Source organism: Loxodonta africana, chromosome 1, assembly GCF_030014295.1.
Source record: "Loxodonta africana isolate mLoxAfr1 chromosome 1, mLoxAfr1.hap2, whole genome shotgun sequence".
In the NCBI taxonomy this organism is placed as follows: domain Eukaryota; kingdom Metazoa; phylum Chordata; class Mammalia; order Proboscidea; family Elephantidae; genus Loxodonta; species Loxodonta africana.
In genome coordinates, this window is record NC_087342.1 from 93,966,771 (window position 1) to 93,984,134 (window position 17,364).

The 17,364-nt window shown below is 48.1% G+C and overlaps 2 protein-coding genes across 2 annotated transcripts; one reads left to right on the top strand and one right to left on the bottom strand.

Annotated features, from left to right (window-relative positions):
• Positions 1-1,081: 1,081 nt before the first annotated feature.
• On the bottom strand, positions 1,082-8,904 carry TAP1 (transporter 1, ATP binding cassette subfamily B member). Its single transcript, XM_010600610.3, has 11 exons — positions 7,933-8,904; positions 7,356-7,470; positions 7,060-7,190; positions 6,077-6,282; positions 5,456-5,653; positions 4,525-4,653; positions 4,175-4,363; positions 3,332-3,505; positions 2,930-3,092; positions 2,520-2,656; positions 1,082-1,713 (listed from the first exon to the last, which is right to left on the bottom strand). Exons 1-11 carry the CDS (start codon positions 8,528-8,530, stop codon positions 1,501-1,503), a joined length of 2,253 nt encoding a protein of 750 aa, XP_010598912.2. The 5' UTR covers positions 8,531-8,904; the 3' UTR covers positions 1,082-1,500.
• Positions 8,905-9,070: 166 nt separating this feature from the next.
• On the top strand, positions 9,071-16,235 carry PSMB9 (proteasome 20S subunit beta 9). The gene is made up of 6 exons (XM_003421048.4): positions 9,071-9,202; positions 11,045-11,112; positions 11,889-12,020; positions 13,130-13,259; positions 13,502-13,643; positions 14,206-16,235. The coding sequence occupies exons 1-6, from the start codon at positions 9,143-9,145 to the stop codon at positions 14,331-14,333; spliced, it is 660 nt and encodes a 219-aa protein (XP_003421096.2). The 5' UTR covers positions 9,071-9,142; the 3' UTR covers positions 14,334-16,235.
• Positions 16,236-17,364: the final 1,129 nt, after the last annotated feature.

A 17,364-nucleotide genomic window follows, 5' to 3' on the forward strand; every position in this document is an offset into this window, starting at 1 on the left:
GGAACCAGACTTTTTTTTTCCACATCCCCCTGCCCTTTCCAAGAAGAGATTGTGGGTGCCTGGAGGCCAGGAATATCGCCCTGGAGACAGGCGTCTGTGCTCCGGCTTCATGGAGGTTGAGGAAGGGTGGATAGTGGACTGTCAGAAGAAAGGGAGGGAGAAGAAAGGGATCACGGCCAGAGACGTCTACAGGCTGGGCATCCTCTGGAAACGGTTAAGGAGGGGGTAGGGTCGTATCCTCTAAAGGCATCGCCTCAGCCAGAAAGCTGGAAGTCAGCAGACAGGCCGGGAGCAAGAGGAGGGCTCCTAAGAGCATCATTTCATAAAACTAGGGGAAAGGTAGGAGTACGTGGGGGCTTGAGTTTGAGGACAGGTCCTGGGGCAACCGGCAGCAGACTGTACCCAAGTGTGTAGGGAAAATGGGAGCACCAAGCAGAGGGCTCAATCTCTGAATCTTTCAACGTGGTTCTCATAGGGCGCCTCCCTGTTCAACGATCTCCCTTATCTGCGGCCACCCACAAGGAAACGCTCTTTCTGCTCTCTCCTCTCCGCGTAATTCTTCCTCGTTTTAGCTCTAGTGAGTTAACTCCTCTAAACTCCGCCTCTCCTTGCAAACAGAGCAGGACAAATCTGCCCAGCGACTTCTCACGTCACATGACTCTGGCCCTCCCTGAATGGAAGGTGTGCGAAACAACCACGCCTCCTACGCTGAGGTTGCTCCGGCAGGTGCTGTTACTTCCGAGCCGGATGAGCGCTTCAGGAAAGGACCAGAGCTGGCGAGGTGGTGAAGGAGCGTGAGGCCTCACTCGCCCTCCACCTTCCGCCTCCCACCTCAGAAAGTCCACGGTTCTGAGCTGCAGCTGCTGGTAACCTGGAGGGCGCCGTCTGGGCTCTTGCTCGTCTTGGCGGGAGGGCGGCTGGTGGCAGCAGGAGCCATAGGAAATAGAAAACTTAAGGGAGAAGATGGTACATTTAGGGCTGTGAAACATAGAGGATGCTAAAGGAAGGAGACAAGAGGACCCTGGGAAGTGTGCTGCAAAAGCTGTTGAAACATTAGGTACACCAGAAACACACCAGAAACCACAGTACAAAATACCCCGTTTATTATAAATATCAAGAATCCACAGGTTATTTACAGGCCAACATACTGCCTTCAGTTGTATTAGAAAGGAGCTGATTTCCCTTTTCTGTATATTCTGAATATTTCTCATGTTCAGAGTGCTATCCACACCTGGCTCTAAACCCAGTGACACTAAGGAGTTATAACCCCTATGGCCGTGGCATTATCAAGAAGTGCTTGGAGAGAAAAACTAGGTAACACTCATGGCAGAATTTCAGGCATCATCAAGGTTACATTTTAGGATGTAACTCCTTCTAGAAGCAGCTGCATACTCTGCCACTGATAAGATCTCCTTTGTTCCAAATTTTCCACCCCGAAGAGGAGGAAAAAAAAAAAAAAGCAAAAGGAGGAAGATGGAGTGTGCAGGTCCAAGAAGTCTCTCATTCTGGAACATCTGACTCCCCAGGGGCCTGCACCATGGCTGAGTAGCGTCCGTGATTCTCCATTAGCTGCTGGTGGGTTCCTGCCTCACAGATGGTACCCCCTTCCAGAAAGAGGATTTGGTTAGCCCGCTCCACCAAGTTTAGACGCTGAGTGATGAGCAGAACAGACCGAGAGCACCGATGGGGGCTATCGTACAGGAGCTGCTCCACCTGAGAAAAGACATAGATTCTGTCAGAGCTGGGGGCCACTCCCAAGGAAGACACTTGTGTTTCTAGGACTGGGACAGACCTCAGCAAGATCACCACCACCTCTGCCAACAACCCCAAGGAGAGCTGAAGATTCCTGTTCTGAGTGCTTCTCTGTCAAATCTTTGTTTTGTTAAGGAATACTTACATGAGATGGCAAAAATGGGATAAAAGTATAAAGCTCTACAGAGAAACCCATAGAAGAGTGAAGGGTACTAAATCATCTCGCCTCTATCCATGAACTGGGAATTTTTATATTGTTTTAAGGAAATATAATTTAGTGGTAAAGAGCATGAGCATTTAAGTCAAGCAGACCTGAATTTTGGTTCAGGTTCTGCTGCTCAGCTGCTGTATGTCCTTGAGCAGGTTGTTCAACCTTTCTCAGCCTCCATTTTGTCATCTGTACAAGGAGGATAACAACATCCAGATCACAAGGATTTATGATAAATAAATGAGTGAAGTAGGACATGGAAAGGGCCTAGTACCATATCTGGCACCTACTAAAAGCTCGATTAATTTTAGTTAATATTATTAGGATGGCCTTTTCTTATGCTTGGCTCCAGAGACTCAGCATCAGTAGATAGTCTCTTTTAACTGGTTCTAGGTATCCTGAGGAAAGGCTAATAGGAACTGGGTGATCTGGAGAAGCTAAGGGGGCTCAGAAAATCGCAAGGACTAGTTTGGATAATTATGTTAGTATGACTACCATGGGACGAGTAAAGGAAGAAAGACTGGGTGGCATATAGGCATTAAGAGGGTGACTCTCTCACCCGTGACTGATTGTCTGCATCCAGGGCACTGGTGGCATCATCCAGGATGAGTACACGTGGTTTCCGGATCAGTGCTCGGGCCAAGGCCACTGCCTGTCGCTGACCCCCTGATAACTGGCTCCCGGCCTCACCTACCTCTGCAGAGACAAGAATGAGGTGAACAACTACATGTGTGCAAGCATGCACACACACACACACACACACACCAAGGACTAACAGATGCATCTAAATAGGGGAGGTTTGGGGAAGGTGAATGGAGTTCTGAGAATGAAGGAGCCACAGGGGTAGGATCGTGTTGGAACTTCAAATGGATGTCACTGGGGCAGGAGGAACTGAAGAATGAAAGCAAGACTGTTGGGGTTTCAGTAAAGGTAATGGTATTTGGGTAGCGAGATGAATGGAGAGAGTACCTGTGTCATAGCCCTGAGGGAGTCTAGAGATGAAACTATCGGCTCCAGACTCCTTTGCAGCAGCTGTGATTTCTGCCATATCTGGCTCCTGGGTCATGCCATAGGCGATATTTTCTCGAAAACTTCTTCCAAACAGCTGTGGCTCTTGTCCCACTGCAGCCACCTGGGATGAAATACAGTAACTATTCAAAACAAGGAATGCAGGTGAGTTTTTATTTTGGGATTGAAAACTCAGAATCTTTATTGAGATCATATTACAACATCACACAACTTCTCTCCTGGTGACACCCATCACCACCGCAACGTCTTCTACCATTCACTAATCCTCCTTTTAGAATACTCAGTGAGAATGATCTTCTTATTTGATGCTCCCCATTCTCCCTATGCCACCTTCTCACTCACCTGTTTGTGCAAGTAGCGGTGCTCATATTGGGGAAGGGGCTTGCCATCCAGCAGCAGCTGGCCCCCTGTGGGCTGGTACAGATTCTGCAGCAGGGCAGCCACTGTGCTCTTCCCGGACCCATTGGGCCCCACCAGTGCAGTCACTTCACCAGGACTAAGGGTGAACGTCAGGCCCTGAAGACCAGAGAGTCACACAATGAGAGACAGGCTGAAGCCCCCAATCCTGGGACTATCATTGTCTTGTTACATAGCATGATGTCTTACCCCAAAGAAGAAAAGAGAAAAATGGGAAAATATAACAACCTTCCAAAGAATAGAGATAGAAGATAAGGCAAAGACAAAGACTGAGCACCACTATGCCACACGCTTGATGTCAGATACCACCAGACAACAACAACAACAAAAAAAAACACATTCCACTGTGAAAAGAAAATGCAAAGACAGAAGAATGGAGACACAGATTTTGCTGCAGCAATTCTTCTCCTTGGAAGCCCAAACTGGTTCTTGTATTTGGGGAAGCTTTGTAGAGCTGCCAAAAAAAAAAAAAAACCCAGTGCCATCGAGTCGATTCCGACTCATAGTGACCCTACAGGACAGAGTAGAACTACCCCATAGAGTTTCCAAGGAGCACCTGGCGGATTCAAACTGCCAACCCTTTGGTTAGCAGCCGTAGCACTTAACCACGATGCCACCAGGGTTTCCCTCTGTACAGCAGATGATACTTATCTTTGCCTTTGAAGGGCTAGGAAGGGTCTGTGCTTGGTAGGCTGAGGGCAGGAAGAAAATTTAGGATGGTAGAGTTGAGAGGTGGGATGATGGAATACAGGTATTTGTAAGTTGTACCTTCAGTACTGGAACATCTGGCTGGGTTGGGTAGGCAAAGGAGACATCTTGGAACTGGACATGGCCTTCCAAGTTCAAGGAAGCCAAAGGACCACTGGCTGGGCAACGAGGGGTACGGTCCAGGTATTCAAATATTTTCTCTGAGGAGCCCACAGCCTTCTGTACGCTGGGGTACGTAGAGACCAGAACCTGGAGAGGAGATATGAATAATGAGAAGGAGGTAGGGAGACCTAATTGGCTTGCCAAGGTTATGTGATATAAGAAGGATAAAGAATGGAAGGAAAGGAACACAGATGGTAATGCAATAGACGAAGGGAAAGCACCAGGGAGTGAAACTGGAGGGAACTCACCTCAATAGCTGTGGTGAACTGGATCTGGTAGAGAACAAATGCAACAAGGTTCCCACTGCTTACGGTCCCACTTGTCACCAGCTGCCCACCAATGTACAGGATTCCCACCTTCAGCAACATCCCTGAGATCTGTGGATAGACCACAGAGAAAAAGGATTGTGGGAGCAAGATACAAGAGGGGCCATAAAGAACCAGAGTCGTCAGCAACAAGGAGATACAAAGTTCCCTTCTGCCCAAGTGATAGTGGCCAGCTCAATAGATAAAAAAAAAAATGAATCAGAGAGACCCCAAGGGGTCATCATCATCATCGCCATTATTGCCTTTGTTTGGGTAGCATTTTACTCTTCACAGAAGGCTTTCATGAACTTGATGTCATCCAACACTCCTATCAAGATCTCTATAAAGAAGGCCCTTATCATCCCTATTTTTTAAAGCAAGGAAACAGCCTCAGAAAAGGTTAAGTTACTTTCCCGTGACCACAGAGCAAGTAAATGGCAACATCAAGACAGGAATTTTTGATTGCTGGTCTAGTTCTCTTTCTGTTACATCACAGATGCCCCTATCCCTGGCTTCGACTATTCCCCAGGCTCTCACTAGCACATCCACAGCATCCCAGCACAAAATGGGCCCAGGTGCAGGGATTTATGGCTCCCAGAGCTTCTCTCAAGAAGCAAGGAAGGCTCAAGAACTGGAAAACACAACTCCCTAAAAAGAGAGTTGGGAGGATTTTGAATACCATAGTGGAAAGAAGTCATCTAGAATACCTAAAAAGAGGGAGGGGTTAAGGACACTGAGTAGGGTAATTAAGCATCAGGTTGCTATGCTGAGAACACTGAACCAACCATTTCCCAGTGGAGGAAGAGTTGGGAGCAAGGTCATCAGAAAGGGAATGGAGTTGAGGCATCTCAGGGACAAAGGAATGGGTGCTCACACTGGTGGTCCAGAAGCTGACTGCATAGGCCAGTGCCTCCTGCTGGTTGAGTGTCTTCATTTCCTGTAGCTTTTGCCTAAACCTCCGGTCCTCACCCTCCTCATTGGCAAAGCTCCGGACTGTAGGCATAGCTGACAGGGCTTCAATGGCCACCTGGCTAGCCTCTGCCAGAGATTTCTGCACACGTACTGCCAGCAACTGTGGATACATGGAAAGATGTCACACAGGGTTAGAAAGCCATAATGGACACAAGTACCTGAGTTACCTGGTTGGAGATTAAAAGTAAGAAGAGGCAGAAAAACAAGTGAGAAAAAAATAAAATACAAGTATACCCCCTTGATATTAGATAGATACAGGTGACAGATAATAACTTAGAAAGGGCTGGGAGTCACATTCTTAAAGACACACTGTGGGGAGAAGTTAGAAGAGAAGATACAAAGACTATGAAGATCAACGATGAGCAATCTAAGAACACAGGTTACAGGGACAAGCGTTCCACAAAGATGGAGAATCAGTGAGGGTACCAAGAAGGTTGTACAGAAAGACATCTGACAGAAACTGAGTCTTCCAAATCTGGGAGACAAAGCGTCCATGTTGGTTAAGCCAACTTCCTGAACATACCTGGTGCCATTTTCCCAGCTTCTTAGGCAGAAGGAAGAGCAGAGGCAGGTTGACCAGGGTGACCATGGTGAGGGACACTGACTCCCAGAGCATGAGCCCCAAGAGACACAGCCCCCGTACCAGGTACCACATCAACAGGTTCAGCTTCTCACTCAGAGAATCACTCAGGGTGGATGTGTCATCTGTTACCCGAGATGTGATGGCACCTGCCAGAGATTGGGGAGAAGAGTGTGGTATGAATAAGAAGGGTTCCAAGTGATGAGAGGGACTAATAACAATCCAGGGTGCCAGGAGTAGGGGTGTCAACATGGTGTTTTAAGGAGGCTTTGGCAAACAGGTCATATGGGAGTATGGGGACATTTCGGAATCTCACTGCAGGGAGAAATAAGTATTAGAGCTGAGAAATCTAGCTAAAGACCTTCATTTTAACTATGAGGAATTTGATGCCCATGTAAATTTTTCTTTCTCTGAAAGATTTCTGTTCCTTAAAGAATTTGTATGTCCCATGATATACACATAGGCAGAAAGAGTTTAAGCTGGTTGTATAATGGAGATGGAGATGGAGAAGAACAGATGGTGCCCCTGTAACCAGCAATGTACTAGGAATCAAAAGACTGGGGTTCTTTCCCCAAGCTTCTCTCAATCCATTAGGTGACATGCAATTTTCAGCATTTTGGGCCTAGACCTCAGTTTCCTTCTCTGGAAAATTAGGCATTAGGACTCCATGATCACAAAATTTCCAGGTTTGAAATTCCATGGTTTTTATTTAATGATATACAGGGATAGATTTATGGAAAAATCCTGAATGGAAAAACTATGTTTTACGGAAGGTAAAAAGAACAATTTGTGTTCAGACTAGAGGTATACCAAGAACAACAATGTGTGTGTAAAAACAAGAGACAGAGATATCAATATTATAAGTAAAGGATGTATGGGGATATAAAAAGTATATGGATCTATAATGAATGAGTTTTGTGACAAACCTGTTTGGTTCTGTTGGAAAAACTCTGTCTCTTGGCGGAGGACAGCCTGAAATACGTCTCCCTGCAGGCGGCTGTGCATGCGGCCCATGGTACTGTTATAGAGCCCATCACCCAGGAATTCCAGCACTGCACTAGAGAAAGAAACAGAAAAAAAAGGGCCAGGATGAGTGCTGGAGGATGGAGAGAAAAGGTCGCAGGTATCCACACAGAAGTGGACTTTGGAGCACAGCTCCAATTCCACTTCCTTATTTCTCTAGAGTGCACCAATCTCAGCCTTCCATCCTCAGCCCCCAGACCTGGCTATGGTGAGAAGGGACATGAAAGTTATGTTTCTGGTGAAGCCAGGAGCTGCCCCATCTTGCAGAATCCAGTCAGCAAGGCGGCCGGTGAAGAATGGTATGGCCATCTCCCCTGGGTTGAAAGAGAACTCGGTCAGTCACAAATATTAAGTCTAAACATATCACCTCCAACCAGACTGCCCCCGATCACGTCCTCTTCCACCCTCACCATTATCCTTGAGGGCAGGGGCAGAAAGAAGACACTGGGGCCAGGATTCCACACCTGAATAGGAGGCCCTGCAACTCACAACCCAAGACCTTTTCAGCGGTTTAAACAGGAAGCCTCATGTTAGAGATGAGAATGCTGCTCGGCGTGGCCCAGCGAATTAATGCCTACGGCAGGACTGCAGTCCATGACTCCTCTCTCCCACCCTGCCAGTGCTCTTTCCTCTACACCGGAGTGGTCTCCCCAAGACCCAGGCTGGGTCGCCTTCCGCCTCATCCACATTTCCCGGAACGGACACTACCCTGCCTCACTGACCATTACCCTTGATTTCCTGTTCAGTTCCCTATGTCCTACCCTCTCCCCCCTTACCGAGACAGGAAAAGATCAACAGGCCCAAAACGAGAGGGTAACGGCGTATCTCAGGGCCTATGCAGCGTAGTAGTCGAGTCACCACCTCTCCAGAGCCCCCCTGTCCGCCGAGCACCCATAAGCTCTCGAATTTGTGCCACAGAATGGCTGCGGGCAGCGCCGCGGCGTAGCTGAGGACGAAGGCGTCGGGGCGACCTGCCCAGTGAAGCAGTTTGGTGCTTTCAATGTTCCTGGGGACGCCCCACGATCTCAGTTCTCGAAACGAGGCAAGTCCCGGCAGGGCCAAGCCCAACGCCGCCGCCAGTGGCTCCAAAACAGCCAGCCAGCCCTGGCCTCGTACGCTTTCGCTCTTGGAGTCGACCGTGGCCCTGAGGACCCCGCGGGCCCCAAGCCACAGCACTGCCCAGCGGCCCAAACCCACCGCCCAGACCCGGAGCAGCGGCGGCACCACGGGCACCAGCAAGGAGACTATGCCGGGCAGCGCTCGCCGGAGCAGCACCCAGTCCCCGAGAAGCAGCAGCGTCGCCCCCAGCCACGCGCAGCAAGCTCGGGGGAGGCGGAGGCACCCTCCAGGAGCAGGGGGCCCCGAGGTGGCCATTGGCGCGCAGGCCCTGTCCTGCGTGCCGTCCCGGCCTGGGTTCTCCGATGTCCCCGCTGGGTCCGGCTCTGTCCGAGTCTGCGGGCGAGTCGGCGCTGGGGCTGCGGCCTGGAGGAGGGAGTAGGGACGCGCCGGGGCGGGGCTCCCGGAAGGCCCGGGGAGCCGGCTGAGCCTGGGAGCGCGGGCCAGAAGAGCAGCCGCTTAGCGGAAAGAGAAATCGAAAGCGGCCGCGGGCTCGCTCGGTCCGCCCACTTCCAAACGCGGCCCGCCCAGACGATTTCAGGAGCTGGCGCTGAAATCAATTCTGGGGCTCTGGGGCGTAGCCCTAGTGCTGCGTCTTCACGCAGTCCGTTCCTTCCTCTCCCGACTTGTCCCGCGGGATCCCCTGGCCCTGACTTTCCCACCCTCGCTTCCGAGCTCGGCTCTTTCGTCACCTGTCTCCGGGCAAATCTGCCCTGCACAGGTTAGCATCCCACGCCAAGACTCCCCGGGAGGACACCGGCGCCCCCTGGCGGGCATAAGGAAGGGGCGGGGCTGTGGGCAACGCGCCGCACCCTGCCCGCGGTCAGGAACCGCCGCCCCAGGCAGCTCAGAGCGCGACACCAGGCCGGGATGCTGCGCGCGGGAGCACCAGCCGGGGACGTCCCCCGAGCCGGAGAAGTCCACACCGGGGTAATGATTCTGGGCTTGAGGGCTAGCAGAGGGATGAAGGAGGTAGATCGGCAGGAGACCCTGAAAGCGCCGAGAAGCGAACGTGAAGACTAATATAAGTGTGGGGAAATGGCTTGTTGCAGCAGTGCTTGCACCCCGCAAAGAACATAGGGTGTCTCTACTCCGTAGGAGGTCACCTGGGGGGGGGGCTCGAAGGGACGGGGCTTGTGAAGGAGGGGTGCTTCGGCTCTTAGCTGGAAGCGTCAAGAGGAAGCTGCTCTAAGGCGCTTTCGCTTTCACTCTTATCATCTAGATAGGGGGCTGATTAAATCAAGAGAGCGGGTGGGACGGTGCAAAGACATGAGGAAATGGTGTCCTGAGTGAAGTTGGACAACATTTTGGGAGACGGGAATATGGGCACTGATTGAGAAGGGTCAACTCATCACACAGACCTTTGGTATACTTGCCTCGGAGTTAACTCATAGCCCGAGCACCGATAATGGGGGCTCCGTGTGAGCCGGTGGTGCTCTTTCCTAGCTTGGCCCAGGAAGGTTCCTCCTTGCCTCAGGTGCTGCCGCGCTGTCTTCCCTCTGTCTTCCCTGCCCACTCCTACATGCCTGCTGGGGGACTTTGCCCAGGCTGAGCGCCTAGCACAGACGGCAGCCCCAAGGCTGGCTAGCTTCTGCTCCCAGGCTATTGCCACCACTCTTGGTTTGGAAGCAGGTCTCTTACAGAGTAAAAACCTCTAGGATGGGATTGCGCCTGTCCGGAGGCACTTCTGTTCGTGGTAAATCTGTAGTCAGAAAGCACGTTCAGGTCAATATCCCTGAGGGCCTGAGTAACCATGGGGTAGTGAAAAAAGTAGCAGATAAGCCATTTACAAGTTAGAAAATCTCCCCTTACCGCCAAACGAGCAGTGAAAAGAAGGAAGTAGAAATCAGAGGAAGCTATAGGAGTTAGACCTGGGTTAACAGCTCTGCTATTAATTCTACATAATCTTGAATAAGTCACTTGCCTTCTCTATGACTCGGTTTCCTCATTTGAACCAAATGATCTCAGCAGGAGTAGAGGAAGGGTAACTTTATCCTCCTTCACTCCTCATTCTTTTCTTGACCTGGAAAAGTCAACTCCAGCTCCCCAATCATAGCCTGTCTTGGTGCAGACCTCTCCTGGCTACTTGAGAAATCTGCTACTCCTGATTAGAGACTCTTTGGGCAAAACTTTTATTTTAAACTGCCTCACGTGTTCTTTGCTGCTTTCCTCCTTCCCTGACTTGGTTCTGCTCACCACTGGCCAGTGTTTTCCATTGTTCGGTAAACTGAAAGTGCTCCCTCCTGACGAAGTAGGGTTGAAGGGTGGAGGATTTGCCCCCCCCCCAAAAAAAAACCTGACCTTCTTTCCCACATTCTTAGTAACTTCCTCTGTTTTCGGTTTGTACCACATCTGCACACACTGGAGCATGCAACAAGCGCATACGTGGAGATAATTCACTTGTGGGGCTACTTCATATACACTCATATGAGCCCTTTCCTCAAAGGAAGCACTTCTGCCTCTAGGAGCCTCACCGCCCCCCGCCCCATCTCTGTCTTTAGAGTGGAAAGGATTCCACTTAAGGAACTTGGGGTTTAGGTATGCGATTCTACGTTGTACCACAGCCAGGCTGCGACATTCCCCTGCAGCCAGGTGAGATAAAAGAGAAGGCAGAAGGGGAGAAAAATCCCCGTACTGGGAATCAGCTCTGGCCTGAATTACTGTGTGACCTTGAACCAGTCATGTTTTATCTCTGGGAGTGTTTCCTCATCTGTTGCATGTGGGTCTCAAGGCTCTCCCTGCTCTGATATTCCACTCTGTGTGTCTCTGCAGACAACCATCATGGCAGTGGAGTTTGACGGAGGCGTCATTATAGGGTCTGATTCCCGGGTGTCCGCAGGGTGAGTAGCAGTCAGTGAAGGTGTGTGGATTTGGAAGGAAACTAATGGCCCCGAATATGCATTTTTCTTACCCATTCATAGAAAGACTGACAGACTGGAGCTTTGGAGGAAATGGAGTTGACCTTTCAGGAAGGAGAAGCCATGATAATAAGAAATTGGGTGGGTGGTTGGGTCTCCGAAATCATAGAGCAGGATCTGGGATCTGAACACGTACATAGCCTGTCCTGGCAGTGAACAGGGATTAATATAAAGGAATAGGAACTGAGAGGGGGACAGGCAGGGCCCTCCCTCCCTCTGTGTTTAGGGGTAGAAGAGATGGTTCTGCCAAGCTGATATTCTGGTTTCTCATTTATCATGTGGTGAACTAATTTTGTCTCTTCCCCACACCTGGTCACGGTTTCTTCACATGCAAAATGAATAGGTGGGATTAGATCCATATTGCTTATATTATATTCCAGAGAACACTAAATGCCCTCAAGATGGTTACTAGCAAAGGAAAATTGATCAGAGGAATATCTTTTTTAATGTCTCAACTAAGTATTTTTTGTTAAGTTATAAATTTTATCCTGAAACTAAATCTAATTTTGATTAATACTTGCAGTAAATCATTTATCTATGAGATTGTTATTTTTTTTCTTTCTGCTTTAATCCAAGTATTAAATTTCCTGCACTCTATGGCTGTTCTCTTGTCAAATAAGTTTGACAGACACTGGGTAATTAACCTGAAAAATTTCTAGCAACTCTAACATTCAGGACTGTTGACTCCTTCTTGGCAGAGAGGCGGTGGTGAACCGAGTGTTTAACAAGCTGGCCCCCCTACACCAACACATCTACTGTGCACTCTCTGGTTCAGCTGCTGATGCCCAGGCCGTGGCAGACATGGCCACCTACCAGCTGGAGCTCCATGGGTATGCATCTCCACTGGCACTGGGATCCTGACTCCACACCCACTAGAGTTCCTGCAATCTGCAAACCCTTGTATCGTGTCCTATTCCAGAAGTGCTCCCTTGGGAAGTGAAAAAATTTGTTTTGGCTCCAACTTTTATTAGCTTTCAACTGATCCTTGAATCTCTCTAAGCCGGTTTCTACATCTATAAAGTGGGGATAATAGTACCTATCCTATCCTTCAGGGCTGGGCTCTTTCATCACCTGTTTCTGGGCAGATCTGCCCCACACAGGTTAGCGTACTGTGTAAAGCCTTACCCAGAGGACATGGGTGCCCAACGATGGGCATGGGGAATGGGTGGGGCTCCACACACAGGCCCTTGAAACACGTAGTCCCGTGTCATTCTTTGCTCTTTCCTGTGGATGAGTCTTGTCTCACACCCGGCTTGTGTGTGGAGACTCCCATAATGCCCAGCACGTTCCTTGGCACTTAGGAAGTTTTTCCCAGGTACTTGAGTAATTGTGTAAAACAAACATGATTATTTTGAGAATCAAATGATGTATGCAGAAGCGGTTTAAAACTGCAAATTGCTACGCAAATATAAATAATGAAGAAGAAAATGATGTGGCCCCACCGTAATATCAAGCAAAGTTCTTTCCAGTTGCCATCGAGTCAGTTCCACCTCATGGTAACCCCACGTGTATCAGGGTACAACTGCTCCATAGGGTTTTCAATGGCTGATCTTTCAAAAGTAGATCACCAGGATTTTCTTACAAGGCACCTGTGGATGGACTCGAACCACCAACCTTTCAGTTAGTAGTCAAGTGCTTAACCATTTGTATCACCCAGGCAAAGTTACTGTATGAGGAGTCAAGGTCATTGGGGCAGAAGCAAAGTTAATCTGGCTTTACCCACAAGGATAGGGTCCTTGCACCAAAGGGAGTTATGTGATTGGAGGGTGGGGGTGGTCAGTTGGACGCTTCTTACCAATTGGTGGCGTGGAACTTAAGCTGGAGTTTGAATTATTGCAACTATAGGTTTCAGGCGTCACTTGGCAGGGATAGTGGTAATGGCACAGGAGGTGGAACTTCAGGAAATTATATTAACTCCTATTCCTAACAATTCCTTTAGGATGGAACTGGAAGAACCTCCTCTTGTTCTGGCTGCTGCTAACGTGGTGAGGAATATCACATATAAGTACCGGGAGGACCTGTCTGCACATCTCATGGTAGCTGGCTGGGACCAACGTGAAGGGGGCCAAGTGAGTCCCTCCCAATCCACTTCCTCTCTTGGGGTTCCACATTTCCTGTAGAGGGAGATGGAGGTTGTATGTCATTCAAGCAATGAGTTCCAAAGACATTGCCCCTAAATGCATAGTGCAGAGTCTCAGCTGTTGGGGTATGAGGTCCTGAGGCTTCCCTGCAGAATGGGAAGGCCGCCTGTTTATCTCAGTGAGAAGAGAGTGGATGCTTCTTTCGTCTGACCTGAGGATGTCCCCCCTAGGTATATGGAACCCTGGAAGGAATGCTGAATCGACAGCCCTTTGCCATTGGTGGCTCCGGCAGCACTTATATCTACGGTTATGTGGATGCAGCATACAAACCAGGCATGTCCCCTGAGGAATGCAGGCGCTTCACCACAGATGGTAATTGACTAAGTGGAAGGGAACCTGGGAGGATTATTTAAACATGGGAAGAAAATGGATTATGAGGATCAGGAAGAGGAATACATGGGTGATCATATCAACTGGGACATTTTTGAGAGTAGAAGTGAGCAGGACAAATGCTGAACTGGATGGGACTTCAGGAAAATAGGCATAAGCCAGGACTGTCCTGAGTAAACCATATTAGGATGTATGCTGAGTGTAAAAACCAGTGGTGTGCTAGAACTGGCTTGGGCCAGCTCACAAGAGACAATTGCTAAGTATTAAGGGATTTTTTGAGTTGCTTGTTACACTGTTGAGAACTTGACATTGAGCATGGCGGGAGTATTTACACCATAGACACTGGAAGATGCTACAAATCAAGGCTTTTTTTCCCAAATGGTTTACTAGCACATGACTAAATATGTCCCTCTGGGAGATGGCTTTTGAAGTCTGAAAGTGGTAGGACGGGTGGATGGTGGTGGGGGGCGGGGTGGGGTGGAGGAAAAGACTTTTGAAGCTAAACCATTCTCTTTCCCTCTCTCCAACTTGAAACTCTCTGCAGCTATCACCCTGGCCATGAGCCGGGATAGCTCCAGTGGGGGCGTCATCTACCTGGTCACTATCACAGCTGCTGGTGTGGATCATCGAGTCATCTTGGGCGATGAGCTGCCAAAATTTTATGATGAGTGAAACTTCCTCAGGCTTCCCTTTCTTATTTTGTATAAACTCTCTGGGACCAGAACCTGGTATGGTCAACTGGAAATGGGTGCTCAGGGAGATGAAGCTTAGTGGAGGGGAGGCTTCTTTCCTCCCAGATGCCAGCACATTCTTCTTATTCTTTTGGCTCCAGGCCTTTCCCAGAGGAAACTGCGGGAACTACACTAGAACTAGAAAGAGCCCTATACATGACAGGTCGTCATGTACTGCACAAGTATGAAATATTAGCAGCAATAAAATCTCATTCTGATGCCTGAGGGATGAGGGTACAAGTGAAGAGTTGAGACTCATTTCTTTACTGCTAAGACTGGGCAGATAAGACAACAACACACACGAGAATTAGCTAAGAGCTCCAACAAACTCAACATGTAAAAGAATTCCTTTCATAGTGCCTAAATATTTTGGGGACATCTGTAAATTTCAAATAATACCAATAACAAGAACCAAAAAAAGGCTACATTCATTAAGTCAGACATTGACATTATAAATGTTATCTCTCTTTGAACCCAAACAAAAAAAAAACCTACGTAGGTACTATTATTACTTGTATTTAGGGACATGTGGAGCCCTGGTGGCTTAGTGTTTAAGTGCTACAGCTGCTAACCAAAAAAGGTCAGCAGTTTGTTTTTGTTTTTGTTTTAATAATTTTTATTGAGCTTTAAGTGAACGTTTACAAATCAAGTCAGTATGTCACATATAAGCTTATATACACCTTACTCCATACTCCCACTTATTCTCCCCCTAATGAGTCAGCCCGCTCCCTCCTTCCAGTCTCACCTTTCATGACAATTTTACCAGTTTCTAACCCTCTCTACCCTCCTATCTCCCCTCCAGACAGGAGATGCCAACACAGTCTCAAGTGTCCACCTGATACAAGTAGCTCACTCTTCGTCAGCATCTCTCTCCAACCCATTGTCCAGTCCCTTCCATGTCTGATGAGTTGTCTTCAGGAATGGTTCCTGTCCTGGGCCAACAGAAGGTTTGGGGACCATGACCACTGGAATTCCTCTAGTCTCAGTCAGACCATTAAGTCTGGTCTTTTTATGAGAATTTGGGGTCTGCATCCCACTGATCTCCTGCTCCCTCAGGGCTTCTCTGTTGTACTCCCTGTCAGGGCAGTCATTGGTTGTGGCCGGGCACCATCTAGTTCTTCTGGTCTCAGGATGATGTAAGTCTCTGGTTCAAGTGGCCCTTTCTGTCAAAGGTCAGCAGTTTGAATCCACCAGCCACTCCTTGAAACCCTTTGGGGCAGTCCTACTCTGTCCTAATGGGTTTAGTTTGTTTTTTTTTTTTAAGGACAGATGGAGACTTAGAAAGATTAAGCCACTTGACCAGATCACACAGGAAGTTCAGAGGCTAGGATTTAGTTTTAGTGTATGCCTTATCCCTCTTCTTCTTCTTGTTAGTTGCCGAAGAGTCAATTTGGCGACCCCATGTGTGTCAGAGTAGAACTGTGCTCCATAGGGTTTTCCAGACTGTGACTTTTCAGAAGCAGATCACTAGGTCTGTCTTCAGAGGCACCTCTGGGTGAGTTCGAACTAACAATCTTTTAGCTAGTGGTCAAGTGCTTAACTGTTAACACCACCCAGGGACTCCTGCCCTTCCCCTACCACTATCCACGTAGTCCCCGACTTAAAACGTGTTTGAGTTACAACAAACAGCACTTATGACCATCCGGTTTTGTTGTTGTTTTTTTTTTTTTTTACTTCTTATCATTAGTAATATGTACTACTTACAATGTTGCAGCGCATTTTTTGATGTTATCATTCTCAGTTGTAATATTTCCAACCCCCAAAGACAAATAAAGATCAGATTTATAAAGATACTGATAATAAAGGCAATAATAATGAAAACTAAAAAAAAAAAAAAAAAGAGGTACTTGTCAAAACCAACTTAAGACGAAGTCATTGGAGCAGAACCCTGTCGTAAGTGAGGGACTGTCTGTATAAAGCTTTGCATTTGCTCAAGCTTCATATACTATCTCCCCTTTGCAATCTGCACTAAGTAGTTCAGCCTACTCTGACCTGAAGAGAACTGATTGAGCACTTAAAAGCGATGCTCCACACCCAGGCCCTTAAAACAGCCAGTTCCATATCACTCTTTGCCCTTTCCTGTGCATGAGTCTTGTCTAGCAGCTGAACTGTATATGTGGAGGTTCCCATAGTATCCAGCACATTCCTTAGCACCTGGGAAGTTGTGCCCAGGTATTTGAATGGTTGTATTAAATAGAGCTGAGTTCTGGACCTATCTCCATCATGTCTTTGCTGAGCGACAGGACAAATTATTGCTGTTTCGTAAGCCAGCATTTCCTCTTCTCTTAAATGAAGGTTTTGAGTGATTTCTAAGTTGAATTTACAGCTCTGACATTTAATGCTCTTTTGCTTACAAAGTGGATTCCGACTCATAGCGACCCCATAAGACAGAGTGACTGATGAATTCAAACTGAAGACTTTTTGGTTGACAGCTAAGCTCTTAACCACTACACTACCAGGGCTCCATTTTGCTTATAAGGGAGCAGTTAAGAGGTATATTCAACAGAAATACTAATAGGCCACCCAGGAAGCTTCTGTCTGCTTTTCTTTCTGGATCTCCAGCTAAACGTACAAATCCAGAGTACTCTAAAACAACCATACACCCTTGGGAGTGTGTGTTTGGTTGGGGGGAGGGGGGAACTAAAACTACTAGCGTCTCAAATTTTTTAGAAGAAGGATGGTGTGACTTCGTCTCACATCCTTTGGCCATGTTATCAGGAGGAACCAGTCCCTGGAGAAGGACATCATGCTTGGTAGAGGGCCAGTGAAAAAGAGGAAGACCCTCAACGAGATGGATTGACACAGTGGCTGCAACAATGGGCTCAGGTATAACAACAACTGTGAGGGTGGCGCGGGACCAGGCTGTGTTTCTTTCTGTTGTACGCGGGGTCACTGTAAGTTGGAACCGACTCACTGGCATCTAATAACAACAACAACAAGTCGGTTTTAGCCATGATATATAACTTAATTGA

Bases quoted from the DNA above. Each gene is read 5' to 3' on its own strand.
- TAP1 (XM_010600610.3), bottom strand. From the start codon at position 8,530: ATGGCCACCTCGGGGCCCCCTGCTCCTGGAGGGTGCCTCCGCCTCCCC. The intron at 7,191-7,355 runs GTCTGGGGGCTG...TTCTTTCTCTAG, and splicing joins TCCCTTCTCACCATAGCCAG to TGCAGTGCTGGAATTCCTGG. The intron at 6,283-7,059 runs GTTTGTCACAAA...AATCTCTGGCAG, and splicing joins TTTCCAACAGAACCAAACAG to GTGCCATCACATCTCGGGTA.
- PSMB9 (XM_003421048.4), top strand. From the start codon at position 9,143: ATGCTGCGCGCGGGAGCACCAGCCGGGGACGTCCCCCGAGCCGGAGAA. The intron at 12,021-13,129 runs GTATGCATCTCC...CAATTCCTTTAG, and splicing joins TACCAGCTGGAGCTCCATGG to GATGGAACTGGAAGAACCTC. The intron at 13,260-13,501 runs GTGAGTCCCTCC...TGTCCCCCCTAG, and splicing joins ACCAACGTGAAGGGGGCCAA to GTATATGGAACCCTGGAAGG.